Consider the following 15,727-nt stretch of genomic DNA (forward strand, 5'->3'; position numbering starts at 1 on the left):
GAACTCAATAAGGCTTATAATTGAATTCTTTAAAAGGGTTATATTGTCCTCAGTAACTCATCACTTCCCTGGATTGGCTGTTTCATTTGCATTTTTCCCCTCATTTTGAGTAAGAATTGAAACCCAGCAATGTTGTAGTTTGCAATAAACAAATAAGCCTCAAATACATAAATAACTATTCACATCCTTTGTGCATATATTCAAGTATTTCACAAGGCACCGTGGTAGCCATTAGCACTTTCAAATGCTTTTTGAAGTAATGGATTGATTTTTTTTGTGTGTCCTTCACTGGAATTGATTCCCAAATTCCTCTCTGCTAATGAGTGAGGATTGGTGATAGCGGTCCCGTGAGGCAAAGTCCGCGTTCTCCTCGGTGAGCTGCCTGGTCTCCATGCCAACTGTTGCAAAGGATGGTGTCACCACAATCTGCTCCTTGGGAGATGGCCTTCTCCTGCAAACAGAGAAGCAGAGGTGCCTGCATCACCCTGTGTTTGTCATCCATTACCAACTGTGCTCTTGGCTGTGCAAACAAGGCAGGGTGCTCCCAGAAAAGGATAAATCCTTTTTGGTGCCTTTTGGAGGCACAGAGCTAATCTGAAAGCATTTTTCTTAGAAGGCACACAAAAAACTTACTCCCTTCCCCCAGCAAACATTGGAAAACATACATTTTCTTAACAAATAAGTTTCCTCTTTTGTTATTGACTATGGCAGACTCCTTCTACCCTGTGCAGGAGAAGAAGCAGCGTGAACCATTTCTGATGAAAAATATCCTTCTTATAGTTTCCTAAGATTTAGTGTACAATATTTTGTGTAACTCTTTTAAATAAAAGAGGAGATTTTCCTGCAATCTCTTTATCCCAGAGGCTGGTTTTAAGAAAACCCTATTGCACATCTTTAAATCAAACTGTAAGAACATACAGCACTAAGACCTTGTTGAGCACCTAAGAGGCTTAAAGGTGTAAAGAAGCCTTGGTTGCCTCCAACTCTTGAGGTCTAATGGGATTTCTTCTTTTTCTCCAAGTCATTAAAGTAACTTGCCTGGATTTCAAGAAAATAGAGCTTAGAAAAAAAACCTGTAAATTACTTCAATGCAATTTCTTGCAGCATAACAAAGATGGGCTTCAAAACAACACACCCAGCTCCCAAGAAGAGCCAAAGTTGTCTTTGTGCCAGTATGTGCACGAGCCTTGGCATTAGGATAAAGTCACCAAGCTGGCTGGCTGACCCAGAGATAGTACTTTTTGAGGAGAGAGAAACAGGATCAGTTTCTGCCTTGGGCACTCACCAGATCTCCCCTCAGCCCTCCTTGGCAGAGTCTTTGCTCATTGACTGCACTGACTGAAGTGCTAAGGACTGTGTCTGGTAACCCACAGAATAAAATCCCCCTGTGACAACAGCACCTCTACCCATGAGAGCTGGGGCTGCCTCTCCAGGAGGGATAGTTTTGCCTTTCCATATCTGGTAACTCTCCATGAAGCCTCATATCTTAACCAGCCTCCCATGAGATAGGACTGAGATGCACCGAAGGACAAATGGGAAGAAAATTCTGTTCTATCATCATAGATGCACCGAGCTAAAATGACCAGCCATGAATCCACCTGGACACTGAGATGGAAGCAGACAGAAGTGTTTTGCAGTCTTTGCTACAGCGTTCACTCACCCCAACAAAAAGCAACCCAGTAGATTGAGAAACTCAAAGCCCACTGCACTGCACAGAGGCAGAGGTGATCACAACCTCCTATGGGAAACCTAACATGATGGAATTAATAATTAATAGCACCAGAGCAGATTAACAGAACGAGTTAATAACTAGCCAAATGAAACCCTCAAAGTATTCTGGGAATCAAAACCCCAAGACCATGCTGCTGCAGTCCCATGCAAAGTCAATACTGAATGGTTCCTTCACTGAAGACTCTGTTTATTGTGTTTGCCCCATAGCTATTGCAGCTTCCCCACCCAAATTTCCTCTCTGACACTTGACCACAGCTGCCACAAGTGCCTGTTCCACCACTACTATAGTAATTTGCTTTCAGTGAATGGTGGGTGGAAGAGATGGAGTCTCCAATTTCTCATTGCCTGCCAGATTTTCCAGTTCAGCCTGAGCCATAAAGGTTGAGCACAGACCTTAAGATAAACCTTCAGACACCAAGACATGGTTATCAGCTGAAATGCTCACACACAAAGCAGAGGAGACTTCTGCTTTGTCACATACACAGCCAACCTTGTGCCAGGCTAATGGGAGCAAACAGCTATTTTTACCATTAATTGAGTATGCAAGAAGGTAACAAGCAAGCCAATTCTTTCACCTCTTTCTGTGCACATTAGTGGGTCACAGGAACAATGAGCAACAACAAGTGACTGGTACCAACCTGCACGAAGTGATCAAAATTGACTTAATCCAGCCAAAGAAACTGAAATTCGCTGCTGCTCCTATGGAGAAAAGGCACAAGAAGTCAGTATGCTGCTAATGCTCTCATAATAGCATTACACCACTGAATTTCTGCATAAAATATCAAGTCAACATGCTTGTTATTAGCCTGCAATACTCAAAGATTTCATGATGGTGAGAACAGTCCTGCAGTCTTCGTACATGCTGTGGCTTTTCAAGAAATGAATCCAAATTTCCCATGGAGAAGAGCAATCCCTTCCCAGCCAAACAACTTATTAAACTCCAGTAAAGCATGAGCAAAGCACAGACACCCACTGCAGTACCTTTTTCTCCCTGGACTGCAAAAACCATTCCCACTGAAGGGATGGGGAGACAAGAGGAGCCACTCAGCCAACTTCAGCCAGGGTGGCTGTGATCTCACCATTCATTCCCTCTTGTTTGACCCCACGGAGAGCTGGCCTAGCTTATTACACCTACACTAATTTTTTCCTATTTGTCTGTAGAGTTAGTTGCCTGCACTGACTCTCTGCAGGGGCAGGGAAGTGCCAGAGCTGGAAGCAAAAGCAACAGGAGAAGTTTATGGTGAGGGACAGGGAGAATAGAGACCCGTCAGCACCTGCTGGATTTGGCTTAGGCTATTGGGGAGGAAAAGAGAGAAGAAGGGATGTGTTCAGGGCATTTCTTCTTCCAAGGTCTTCATCAAGCCCTTAATCCAGCGCATCTCTGAGGCCAGTGTCTCCCAGCCTTTCTAGACAGAAGGGTTACTCAATCCTTTGAAGAACAAACTCAGAGATCATCGGAAACCTTGTGACCACAAAATAACATTCACTTACAGCCAAGTAAAAATCAGGCTGAACTTCTAACTTTTCTAACTTCTAACTTGAACTGAGTGTTCACTTCTAACCTTTTCATTGCCATGCACTGTTTTACTGTATGCATGTGGGAATGCACACGCAAAAGAAACCAAGAAAAAAAGCCTATAATCATGCTACTATTTCTCAAATCACCTTCCAAAATCCTCTACACTGATGGAGAAATTATTTTTGAAGTAATTTGGCAAATACTTCAAAAGCAGATTAGAAAGATCTAATACAGTGAATATACAAAGGCTAAAAAGACCCCAAGACCTGAAAACATTATTTGTGTTTTGTTTAATATATGGAGGCCATAAACAACATTGTTAAAACTTATATATGTTTCAGAAGATACAAATTAGCAACTACTACCCACAAGCTCAGCTCTTTTCTACTATCCCTGCAGATAAACAGAAAGGAAGTCACGTAAGAGTAGAAAAAGAACTGCTGAGCAATGTTTTGGTAGTTACTGAGTGACAATTAGGTTTTGGTTTCTCAGCATTTGAGTTTATGAAAACTAGTACCTACTTACTGAGTGTCTAGTAATCTTTCACCTAAATAAACCCAGGTAGCTATTTCTGCATTGCATATGAATTCAGGCTCTTTTGACTTTTCTCATCCTGGACTAAAAATTGCACATGCAGGTATCCCTGCACACACCTATGTATGTACCATCTGTGCATGTAAGCATAAGTAGGTCAGGATTCACACACCTTCTCCCTTCAGAGACACAGAGTAATGCAAACACCTCCAGTAGCTCTCATGAGCTGCTTTCTGAATGTGCTTCACTGTTTAATTTTGATCTTGTTTAAGCTGATCACATGCACAGACCCTTCTAATGCCCTCTGCCTAACAGCATTTGCCCAGATTACATTCCCAACACATTCAATGTGTTTAGTTCTGGAATCAAAAGACTCTCTTGTTCCACAGTTATGAATGCTGAGATTTAATGAGACCCTCATCATAATTCCCTTTTGCCTTAAAGTTTTCTCAGGTGAATTTAGATTGATTAAGTTTATTAAAACTTACTTATAGCAGATTTTTCTCACTGCTGTGATACATTTATAAACTGCCATCCCTATGAAGTCTTAGTATTACTATCTGGTTTTGCCATTTAAAGCACAATATACTAAAGCAATAAGCACTATATTCAAACTATGAAACCAATGGTAGCTACAGTTAGAACCAATAGAAAATTAAAGAGTCAGAGAGAAAATGTATTCAAACTATCAATGAAACAAAACCTCATCATTCACTGTGTCACCTGCATATTAAACACAAGTGTCTCGAGTCCTAATTAAGTTAAATTAAAGCTTAATGAATTTTTAAGTAGATTTAATAATACAGGAAAAAAAATACTCACCAAGGGGGAGTCCTGGGCTCACTTGGCCAATGTAAAAATATAGAATAACTGCTGCACCCAGGCTGACTAGGGTGTAGATCCACTGAATGACAAACATTATGATGAGGGACACAATGGCCTGTTGGAAAGACACAGTTACCTCAGGGTCTTAAGGTATTACAATGTTGACAATCTGACAGTCCCTTTCCTGCAAAGCCCAGTGGCTCTGTTGACCTCCTGCCCCAGCCCTGTGGGAGAACTGCAGCATGGTGCCTGTGGAGGACTGCTCATCTTCAGACACAGCCTGACACTGGGGCAGCAGTTTGTTCCTCAACCTGGCAAGATAAGCATGGACAGCAACTCTAACAGAAACTTCAACAACTAAGGCAGTGCTGAGACTTTCAAGCTGTTATGAGAGCATCGGTAAATATGCCTCTTTTTTGGCCAGAAATGCTGTGCCTTGTGGTTAAACGCAAGCAAAACCTGAGCTTTGATGGCATCATCATGCCTCAGTCTTTCTCAGGGTCTTCTTAGGAGTCTTGTGTAAGATATATGTACAGTCAGGACCCAGGATACAGCCATTTGGAATTAGTCTGATGAGTGTTTCCTTTCAGGTGTCTCCCTCATAGCGATGTGCTGGGGTGGGGACACAAGATAGACTCTCCTTGCACAAGACCTGCTACACAGCCCAGGTCCTGCCTGTGGGAGGAATGATGCCAGCTGCAACCACGTAGGTGGGTGGATGCTCTTGGGCATTGGTGGCTGAGGCCAGTGGTGCAGCAGGACCCCTGGGGACCCACACCATCTGCCTGCAAAACACTCGACAGCGCGTTGCTTTTGGCCACACATATGGCACCTCCACCTAGTGTTATCTGAAAAGATTTGGGTATGTCATGGCTGCGGTTTCTTGGAAAAGAGGTTCCCATGGTACAGGGAGCCTTGTTTGGTCTCACTGTTAAAAGGTGGGACAGCATAGATTTACAGTGTCATTTTCAGCAGCATGGAGGTAGAGGTAGCTTCAGTGAGGTCCCCTGAGTCCTAGAGGCAGCACAGGTCTCTGCTGGGGTTACTCCAAGAGAAGTACCCAGAGGCTCACCAGATCAGGAGGCAGATTTGGCTCAAGTGGCGTATGAACAGGGGCAGGAGTAGCATCTCCATGGGTGAGCAGGTTAGGAACAGCAAGGCACAGCATGCAAACAAAGAGCTAAATGAGTCCTGACTGACACAATCGGTGAAGCTCAAAGAGAGAGGGCAGAGAGGAGAGGAGTCAGGATGAATAAACACATCTGATTTTTGCTTCTGTGATTTTACTTTGCATTGTTGATCCCATCCCAGCTCTGTTGCAAACTCCTCCCAAGCCTGATTATTGACAGGAAACCAAATCTGCTTTAATGAACGTCAGTCATTTCCGAAAGCAAATTCCCCCGCGAAGGCAGAGAACTGACCGCTCTGCCATGACATGCACTTGGGAGCCACATGAGTTACTGAGCCCAGAGATGGCACCAGCACATGACGTCCTAAAGATGTCAACACTAAAGAGGGGCCACCACATCCCACCCACGTCTGGCACTGCAGCCCAGTGGGACTCCTAGCCAGGAGCTGGCTGTTGGCAGCAGCAGCAGTGAATTTGAAAAGTAGGTGTCAAACTCCATCTAAGGATTAAGCTAACAGGGTTTGGTGGGCTGTTTTAGTGGGTTTGCTCCATTTTATGCACAGCTATGAAATCCTCATCCATGCAACAAAGCCATATGGTTCATTCATTATGCATATCTGACCCTTTCTCTGTCATCTGCCCAATAATCCATCTTCCCGAGACGAACTTAAATGTCTTAAACTTCTCAGCAGGTTGAGACAGAAGCTATTTAAAAGTTATTTATTCTTTAAAGTAACATGCTGAAGGAATGTTCTACTTTCCTCCTTCAAAAGATGGAATTTCACAGCCAGGCTGCTGGTATCAGGAGGTCAGCACTAATGAAACCCCACCCCAAGCTTGCAGAAACTGGCTCATAAATAAAAGCAGCACAGCTTTGAAGCTGATGTCTCAGTCCATCCCACAGCAAGAAAAAACAGCCTGGCACACAGTGAAAAGAGGGACACTGAATTTTTTTCCCAGCCAGCCACACATCTTTAAAATCCTAAGATTCCAGACTTTGAGTTTGTACCTTTTTGGGTTGGGGCTTGTTTGTTTGTTTGTTTGTGTTTGGTTTTTTCCCTATTGTTTAATTTAACATACCATCAGGCTGTCTCTGAATCTGAACTGCTGGGTGCATGGTACCTTGAGTACTTAATTCAGGTGGCTTGGAATACTATAATAAAACCCACTTTTTAAAGTGCTGGAGTGTATTTACACTGCAATATATGACAAATTTCCTTCTGTTTTCTACAATCACAAAGCACAGCTCAAAATAAAGGAAAATTACTTACACCAGCAAAGGAAACCCAGTGACTGAAAAATCTAGAGTAGAAAGATTCTGGTATCTGCTGAATTCCCAGCTCTGGATGTTGTTGCTTTGTAGATGATTCTACAGAAAAAAAAAAAGAATCATTAGAAAGGAGCTATAATGTGGAGGGTTTCCCTCTGCTTTACTTTAACAGGTTCTAGGAACCAAAGCAGAAATTCTAGCTGACAGCTGGGTATAACAGAGTTAAACCAAAACCTCTAAAATAAAAACTGAAAAGAAGTGCAAGAAAAAAACCCAAAAAGTTGCCAACTCTGGTACTGAGTCCACTTGAAGGCTATATCTATATCTCTCTCTCTATCTCTCTATCTCTCTCTATCTCTGCCTCAGTTTCCTTATTTGTGAAATGAGACATATAATACTTTTCTCTCTCAGAGGGGTTAATGAAGTTTAACTGACTAATGTTGATGAAACCCTACAGCACTGAGATAACAAACTCAATGCAAACTCACTAGCAAACACCCACATCACCAATGAAACAAATTCAGACCCTCAGCTATGGATGTTAAATTACAGACTTCACCTGTGACATGGGGACCACTGCATTCTGACAGCCTAAGTTTTAGACTCACACGGCTCCATCCTGCCTACCCCACACCAGGATGAAGTAAACCCCAAGATACACTCATACCCTTTTTAATGTACAGCATTAAGTGTGCCTGTCTAGAATTATGAGTTTAAAGTAAACAACCCAACACTAAATATAGTCCTGCCTGCTTTCCTGTGATTAATCTTCCATAGGAAATTGCATTGGAACCTCTCCTGTGATGCATTGCGATGAACTCTACCCTCACCTGGAATAAATGATATTATTGCTATGAATCACTGAATGACAGCCACATATAAAGCTAGTTTCATGCCTGCCTTCAGGAAAGCGCTGGGAGGACCAAGGTTATAAACCATTCCCACTGAGCATGGAGATGTCAGTCTCCTACAGCCCTTACCTTCTCCCCTTGGGCTGGGGAGCATCATCACTTCACTGCAGAACTGCTCCCCCTGCTCCAGCATCCTGGGTGTCTGCTGGGCATCCACAGCAGGTGATGAGTTCACACCTGCATCCTGCCAACAGCCCTGCTCAGCCAGGTCCTGCTGACTCTCACTGTGGGGCTCCATGGTCTCATCCCAGCTGTACTGAGCTGGAGGAGCATTGTGATGGCGATCCAGGAGAAAGCTGTCTTGTAACGTCTGCTTGGCTGGCTTCTTCACCTTCTTTTGTCTGACCTTTTGGGTTAAATTCTCAGCTTCTTCTCTTTTGCAAGTATTTGACTCACTACAAAATGGTTTAAAAAGCTGGTCCATGTCTTTTTTGAATTCCAGCAAAGTGCCATTTGATCTGCTTTGAATTACTCCATCTGCTGCACGGCTGGAGGGCTTGTTGAAAATTAAAGGCTGGGAAGAGTGAGCAGGTCTAGCAGTTCCCATCTGGGTCTCGTCAGGTTTCTGCTGCACACTGTAGCTCAGGGAGACTGAGAAATAGGAATAATCTACAGCAATATATGTCAACATGAAGTTGATGGTGACTATGGGAGCAAGAACATTCACTTGCCCAATGAAGACAAAAGCCATGGTGATGAGACTTGTTAAGCAAATTGCAGACACTGGAGTCTTGTTGGGGCCTTTCTAGTTCAGAAATAAAACAAAATTACATTTAAATTAATAACCATGAACCTCACCATGAGGATGCCCCACTTGCTCAGCTGCCATGGGTGGTTACCTGGGTTGTGTACAGCACCCCCTTAGTCACGAAATACATGCATGCATGTGCAAACAGAGGCTCACAGGCTAAATAAATTCAAGAACAGGCTGGAAGCCAAAAGCTGTTGAGCTCCCACCTCATCCCTGAGCCTCATTCAAGCTCTGTCTTTGGAAAATTCACCCACTCTCACTCATTTCTCCATGGTAAAACAATGTCATTAAAGCAGCAATAAACCCTCAGAGAGATTTGTGGGGCTTATGGGAAGTCTGGCAATAAAATGTGTTAATTAGAGTTAATTGTTCATCTCTAATTATTCTACAGGACTCTGCATTGCTGCCTACCCAAAAGGCTCCTGCACTCTGCCCTTGGAAAGGCTTCGACTGCCAGAGGCAGTGAAGAAAGCTCTGACTGCATGGAGCAGTGCCACCTTCACATCAGCAGCTTCTGGCCCTGCCCTGACATGCAGCTGAGCTAAACCCACGGTCTGCTGAGCCTCTGCACATGGAGTTTCCCTCCTTTAATCCACCCAAGCTGCATCTGCCCAGCAGCAGGAGGAAAGCAGCAGTGGGGCTGGGCAGGTGAGGATGCTGGAGGGAGGGAGGGAGTCAGCCCCTAGCAATGCCAGTCATATGTCAAGAGGGAAGGCAGCCAGGAGAGACATCACCTGCTCTTCTCTTTGGGGAAGGGTGAAGGCTGGAAAGGAGGAGGAAAAAGAGACAAAGCAAACAGCATTTGGAGTGGAAACACTTGAGCCTTCCGCTCATGAACTTTAACTCCAGGTCTAACATGCCCTTTTTTGGACCAGGAACTGTTTTGCCATTTTGCCACCTGAGAAGCCTACGCAGGCTGTGTAAAGACCTTGCTGGAAAATATGTTACAATATACCCTACAAAATACCTTAGGTTTTCACTTACTGCATTTACTACTTTAATAAACACACAGCTCCAATTGAAACTAGTTCTATTTCCTCCACTCTTATTTATTAATAGAAAACTGGACAAGTTCTGGACCATTACATCTTTTCCGAATTATTAGAAATACATCTTGGGGACAAAGGAACACAGATCTCAGGAAGCATCTTCAGGATCCCTGAGACAGGGAACAGATGGGATGGTCTCAGGATGTCCCTGGCCTGGGTTTAACTCTACAGAAAACATTCGTGTCCTTCCCATCAGCTGGAATTATGGTGACTACAACACTTTCTTCAGCCATGGAAAAGAAGAACTTGTGTGGAACAGACTGGGAAGGGCAAATTATATGTGTTTACTCTCTGTAAACCAAATCTAAACAATTTTCAAGGTGGCAGAGTGAAAGGAGGGGAGAAGTGATCTGCCTTTGATTTCTCACGTCATTTTGAGCCCTTCCCACCATGGCACTCTGCCTAGAGTTCAGAGCAGAAAATTTGACAGAAAGACAGAAAACTATCAGAGAAGAGAGGGAAACAACTTTGCAGTCAGCTTTGCTAAAGCACTGAGAATTTCACAAGGGTTGCCAAGTGGAGAACAGCCTGTTCTAGGAACACCTACAAACTGCCTTCAGGAGCTGGAAGTATTTACTGTCATTATTGTTCCTGCTTTCCTTATAATTATTAATATTTATTATTCTTATTATTGCTATTATTATGACTTTTATTTTAGAAAATTACTTTGAGAAACATAAAACAATGGATAGAAAATTATAAAACTTATAAAACATTTAAATATTTTAAAACATTCATAAATTCACTTTACCAGTATGGTAAAGCATCATAAGGTTTTTCTGGCCACTCTGTACAGACAGTTAGGTTCTGTAGGTTATTGAGAGTGTTGAAATTATTTTCTTCCTGTTCAGAATAAGGGAAAATAATGAAAAATAGTTTGTTCTGAATGTGTAGCCCAAAGACTACAGAGTCCTTGGTGACTGTTGCCTTGACTGGTATCAGTAGAATGATTCATGTGGGTGAAGGTTATTCATGAGGACAAGGAAAAAGCTTCTTGTCATACTCCCAGCAAGACTTTGTTTCAAAGCATATCTAAAGATTAGAAGCCCCTAACTTAACCTTTCAAATCTATTCTTTGTTTTTATTTTATAGTGTCCAGAAGGCACCTTATCTTATAAAAAAAAGTGTCTCTTCCAGTGCACACAGGATGAATCCACAGCAACATGACTGGTCACACACTCACCTATGAGATTATCACAAAGGATAGGAACAGCTCAAAGAAAACGTGCTGGAAAGAATAAAAAGAAAACAGAAAAAAAGGTAAAGAGACAGTTACCATCCATTTCACCAAGTGCTGGGACAAAAGCTTCAGGCTGCTGCCTGGGACTGGAGGGCAGAGAAGAGCTAGGTACTTCCTCTGGTCATGATCAGGATCAGTACCAGTATAGATAAGGTGTTTGCAAAAAAAACCAACCACTGGCAATGTTATATCATAAGTAGCTGTTTTCCTGGGGACATGCTGAAGAAGTGGGAAGGGCTGTCCATGTGAGGACAGACAGCCCAAGGCCAGGGCACAGAGGTGTGTGAGTGAGATGCTGGAGCAAAGCAGGGTTGCTCCTGCACAGTGCCAAATCCTGCGGGACGGTTCAGGGCAGAGGCAGTGCAGCACAGGGCACAGGCAGGGAAAGGACCACAGGCAGTTTGATGCTTGTTTTTTTAATAAACACACCCATTTCCTGGCTTTTCTGCCTATGATATTAGATCCCAAGCCTTCCCCTCCTTGCCTTTCATACATCCCCCATCACACCCTACAGAAACCCTGGCTTCTTGAATTCAGGTGAAGATTTGACAGCTGTCTTAGAGAAAGGATGACTAACCCCTCGTCCAAGGAAGGCAAGCATGGGAATCACGTTCTCCTGGGCGATGCACTGCAGGATCCTAGGTGCTCCGTACAGCCCTCCCATGCAGGAGGCCAGGGATGAGATATATAGCCCTAGCAAAAACAAAAAACCCACCAAGGATACCTGGAGGAAGCAGAGAGAATGAAAAGTTGATTATATTTTCCTTTAAAGACCTCTGAGCAGTCTTAAATACATGTATTTTAAGAGGTCACATATATTTTGTAGCATTGTTGAATGAACAGAGCGAGCCCTGGGAAAGCAGCAATTTAATTGGTCTGTGGTATAAAGTACAAGCAATTAATACAGGAAAATTATCCCATAAAAGTAATTTAATACTGAACATCCTGTACCGACAGAGCCATTTTACAAGCTCATATCCAAGAAATTCTTTGTCACTCGGAGAAATTGCCGCTAAGCAGCAGCTATTAGATTCCCTTAAGTAACTGGAAGTGAGTTTATTTCAGGAGACATCACTTATATACAAAGCACATCATACAGGAAAAGCTGCCCAGGCTTCCAACCATCCAAAACAGGAAGACAAACCCCTGTGTCTCAGAGGGGAAAACCAATCCTGGAAGAAAACCTACAGTAAAACCAAATCAAAATTGCCACTTAAATAAATGGCATCTCAAAAAAACACGCTCCAAAGGATATAATACAATGACCTTATTTTCCTGTCTTCAATGAGAAAAGAATTTCCTTTGGCCAACATAAAACTTAAAAAAAATAAAAATCTTTAAAGCCATAGTACTGACAAGGCTGGGTTTAGTACTGGGTTCTGGTAAGCAGCCTTTCAAACTGGGAGCATCTCCTGCAGGTGTGGAGGGAAGGGAAGGGCAGCTCCTGGTCTGTCACACAGAAGTGAGGACTGGGGTCCCCCTGTGCAGGTCCCCACTGTCAAGAGCCGCAAGCACTGACAGCGTATCTAAAAATACCCACCCAAATACATAAAACCACACAATATGAACATTGTGCAAGAAAGGTTTGAAATGGGAGTGCTCCTGGCACTATGGTGTAAGGACATGGGTAGACTAACTATGCAAAATAAGGTCTAGAGTCACCTGAGCCACCCCCAAGTCCTGCAAGACCACACAAGTCTGACAGTCAGCAGCCAGGCACAGAGAATGGCAAGGCATGGGGGTAACACCAGCACAAAGGCTAGGCAGAGAGAAAAAAAACAAATTTTGGTCCAGATCCATCCTGCCCATACTCCACTAAAGAGAGTGCTGGAGGTGCAGACAGACATCTGTGGCAAGGGATGCCACTGAATGCAGGTCCCCTGCACTCCACATGTCCTTGGCTCCCAGCCCTCCTCTCCTGGAACATAAGGTCTGAGTGAGCATAGGTCCTCCCAGCTTCTGCCTCTGTTGAAGTCAGGTGGCACAAGCTTTATTAGAAGAAATCCCAAAAACTTATATGGCTAAAGACAATTCAAGCTACAATTGACTTTTTCTTGTCTATGAAATCTGCACATAGCAAAAAGGATATTGGGTAAAAAGCCATAAAGAGCTTGCAGCTCGGGGAAGGCATGTAAAATTAATGTCATGATCCAGAATTGTACAAACTTCCTACCACATTTGTTTTCCCCATGAAAATCCACTTGGCCTTATGAATTTTATCTTGTGGGACAGAAGAAACTGGAGGAAAAGATGAGCAGGTATCAGCTTCCATTAGATCAATAGACAGACACTCAATAGGGAATCTTCCCTTCCCTCTCCTCTAATCCTATCCTGCTCTGAGAAATACTTGGAAGAAACAAACGATTGTGCCAGACATCATATATTATTTTAGCTGCCAAAAATGCTTGCATTTAAATGTGCTACTTGACATTCAAATCAGGGTTAGAGGGGAAGAGTCCCTTTCACCAAGGCTGATGAAAGGGTTTGCTGTGGGTTTTGAACACAGAGAGTGTGAGTACACTGCAAGGAATTGGCACTTGGAGCTCATTAGAAGTGAAATTACTGCATCTCATTTTTACGTTTTAAAAGCCAAAAAAATACTGCAACAGAGAATAGCAGCCAAGCACTTGCTCACCTGTGAGTGACAGAAAGGGAGAGTTTGGAGGAGTAATGAGCTCTCCCTTCTCCCTCTCTCCAAAGTCATTAAAATCTAAAGCAGCTTGTAATAACTCAAAGAAGCAACATGAATATTGGGATTGCACCATTGGTTTGTTCAGTACTAGGTGAAAAGAAAACTGCATTTGCTTTGGGGGGGGATTGTTTGCTTGCTTGTTTGATTTTATATTTAACATTATTAAATATCTTCTCATTCTTTACTGGGAGATTTTTCATTTCCCCCCTGATGGTTTTGAAGTTAAAATACAGCTTTAACAACCTTTCTCTTCAGCTGAACCATTTAAAGCTGATTCTTTTAGTTACTGCACTTTTGGCCCACTAAATCACTGACGTACAAGGAGGTTGCCTTACAGAAGGTAGGCTCATTCTGCTTTCTCCTGAAACAAGAGATGGTTTTTTTTGACCTTTGCAGGAAGTGGCAGAGCCCCACCAGTACTTTGGAGTTTATCTGGGGGGCTGGAAGAAGTCTAGAACAACAATTACTTAGAAAACAAAAGCCAGAGTTTCAAACTGGTATTTTAGATTAAAAGCATTTTACAAATCAAATACTGCAAACTTCTCAACTTCCAATTAATCACAAGAAATAGTGTCAAATACGGTGAACCCATGATTTTGGATAACACTGAATAGGAGAAAATTAGCCCTTCTATGTCCCATTTAAAGTAAGACAATGGCACACACCAAAATCTTTTGCTCTCTTTTTAAAGGCCTGCAGTGATAAGGTTCATTGTGTGTTAGACTACAAACCTCCCTCGTGTATATACACCCATGTGGAATGTCTCAAGCTTAATAATCCTATTGCTTGCCCTGCAATTACAGCCTCCTAGATATGGAAATGTGAGCTTCGCTTGACTTAGTAAAGATAAGCAGGGGGGTTCTTTAGAGATTTCAATTTGGTCTAAGCTGTCACCAACGAGAAAGGAAACATTGAATAAAATACAGCATTTATCATTAGACCACATTAGCATACTTTAGCTCTTAAAGCTATTGCTGGGTGATTATGCCAAGATTCAGCATTACTGGATATGCTGGTGAATGCAAAGCTATTCAAATCAATTGTACACTGGGATTTGCAATAGGGAAATCCCCCTGAATTTCAACGAGGGATGCATACCCAAATTCCTTATGCTTTTGGAAAATTCAAGCATTCAGTAAGGTGGATGGCAACCTGAAAGCACTGTCATATATAAAATTAGTTACCTTCTCTGCTATCATGAAGTCATAGCGAAGTGACTGACGGGTACAAATGGCTCCCAGCAAAAAAACAAAGACCATGTACAGAAACCACCTGCAAACAACAAAAATAAACTTTTTTTTCCCAGCAAGACAAAGCCATTGAAAATTCTGCCCATTAGAAGAGCCAGGAGACAGTCAAGTACCCACAAGTTAGGTCTTCACTCTGCATGGTTCCTGCATAATTTAGCTTCTGGGCTAAATTCAACACTGGCCCATGTTACTCACCCCCTACAATGTACAGGGATAGCTGCAGCATGACTGTATGGTACCCCTGAGGGGAAGCTACCTGCACTCTTGATGTGTGCATGAGGGGAATATCTCAGTCCCAGGGACAGACTTTTCAGCAGGGCCTGTAGCGATAGGACAAGGGGTAATGGTTTTAAACTAAAAGAGAGTCAATTCAGACTAGCTTTAAGGAAGTAATTTTCTACAATGAGGCTGGTAAAACATGGGAATAAGTTGCCCAGGGAGGTGGTGGATGCTCCATCCCTGGAAACATTCATGGTCAGGATGGACAGGGCTCTGAGAAGTCTAGTTGAAGATGTCCCTGTTCATTGAAGGGAAGTTGTACTAGATGATCTTTAAGAGGTCACTTCCAACCCAAACCATTCTCTTATTCGACAGTTCTGCAGGTACATAGGTCCCCTCATCCAGCAGTAATGCTAACAGCATAACCAGTTTGCTCTGCAGCCTCAGTTAGGATCCTCTTCTGGTGTCTCTGGCCTTTCCAGTACTCAGGCAGGGGGATAGATTAGTCTGTAAAGTCCAGACAGTAGAGATGTGAATGACCACAGCCATGGGTAGATGTCTGTGTCCTGTGGAATCCTCCCACTTAAAATAAGCATCAGTTTCAGCA

General features: G+C 42.9%; 1 protein-coding gene across 1 annotated transcript in view; it reads right to left on the minus strand.

Moving 5' to 3' along the window:
- Positions 1–285: 285 nt before the first annotated feature.
- SLC12A8 (solute carrier family 12, member 8) overlaps positions 286–15,727 on the minus strand; it is a 46,757-nt gene continuing 31,315 nt past the window's right edge. The window contains exons 7-13 of the mRNA XM_009085245.1: positions 14,836–14,923; positions 11,537–11,683; positions 7,989–8,664; positions 7,010–7,107; positions 4,607–4,724; positions 2,370–2,430; positions 286–451 (exon numbers count right to left, since the gene is read on the minus strand). Of these exons, the coding sequence (XP_009083493.1) occupies positions 286–451; positions 2,370–2,430; positions 4,607–4,724; positions 7,010–7,107; positions 7,989–8,664; positions 11,537–11,683; positions 14,836–14,923 (1,354 nt within the window). The remainder of the gene's footprint in view (positions 452–2,369; positions 2,431–4,606; positions 4,725–7,009; positions 7,108–7,988; positions 8,665–11,536; positions 11,684–14,835; positions 14,924–15,727) is intronic.

Source organism: Acanthisitta chloris, unplaced genomic scaffold (genome assembly GCF_000695815.1).
Source record: "Acanthisitta chloris isolate BGI_N310 unplaced genomic scaffold, ASM69581v1 scaffold12532, whole genome shotgun sequence".
Classification (NCBI taxonomy): Eukaryota; Metazoa; Chordata; class Aves; order Passeriformes; family Acanthisittidae; genus Acanthisitta; species Acanthisitta chloris.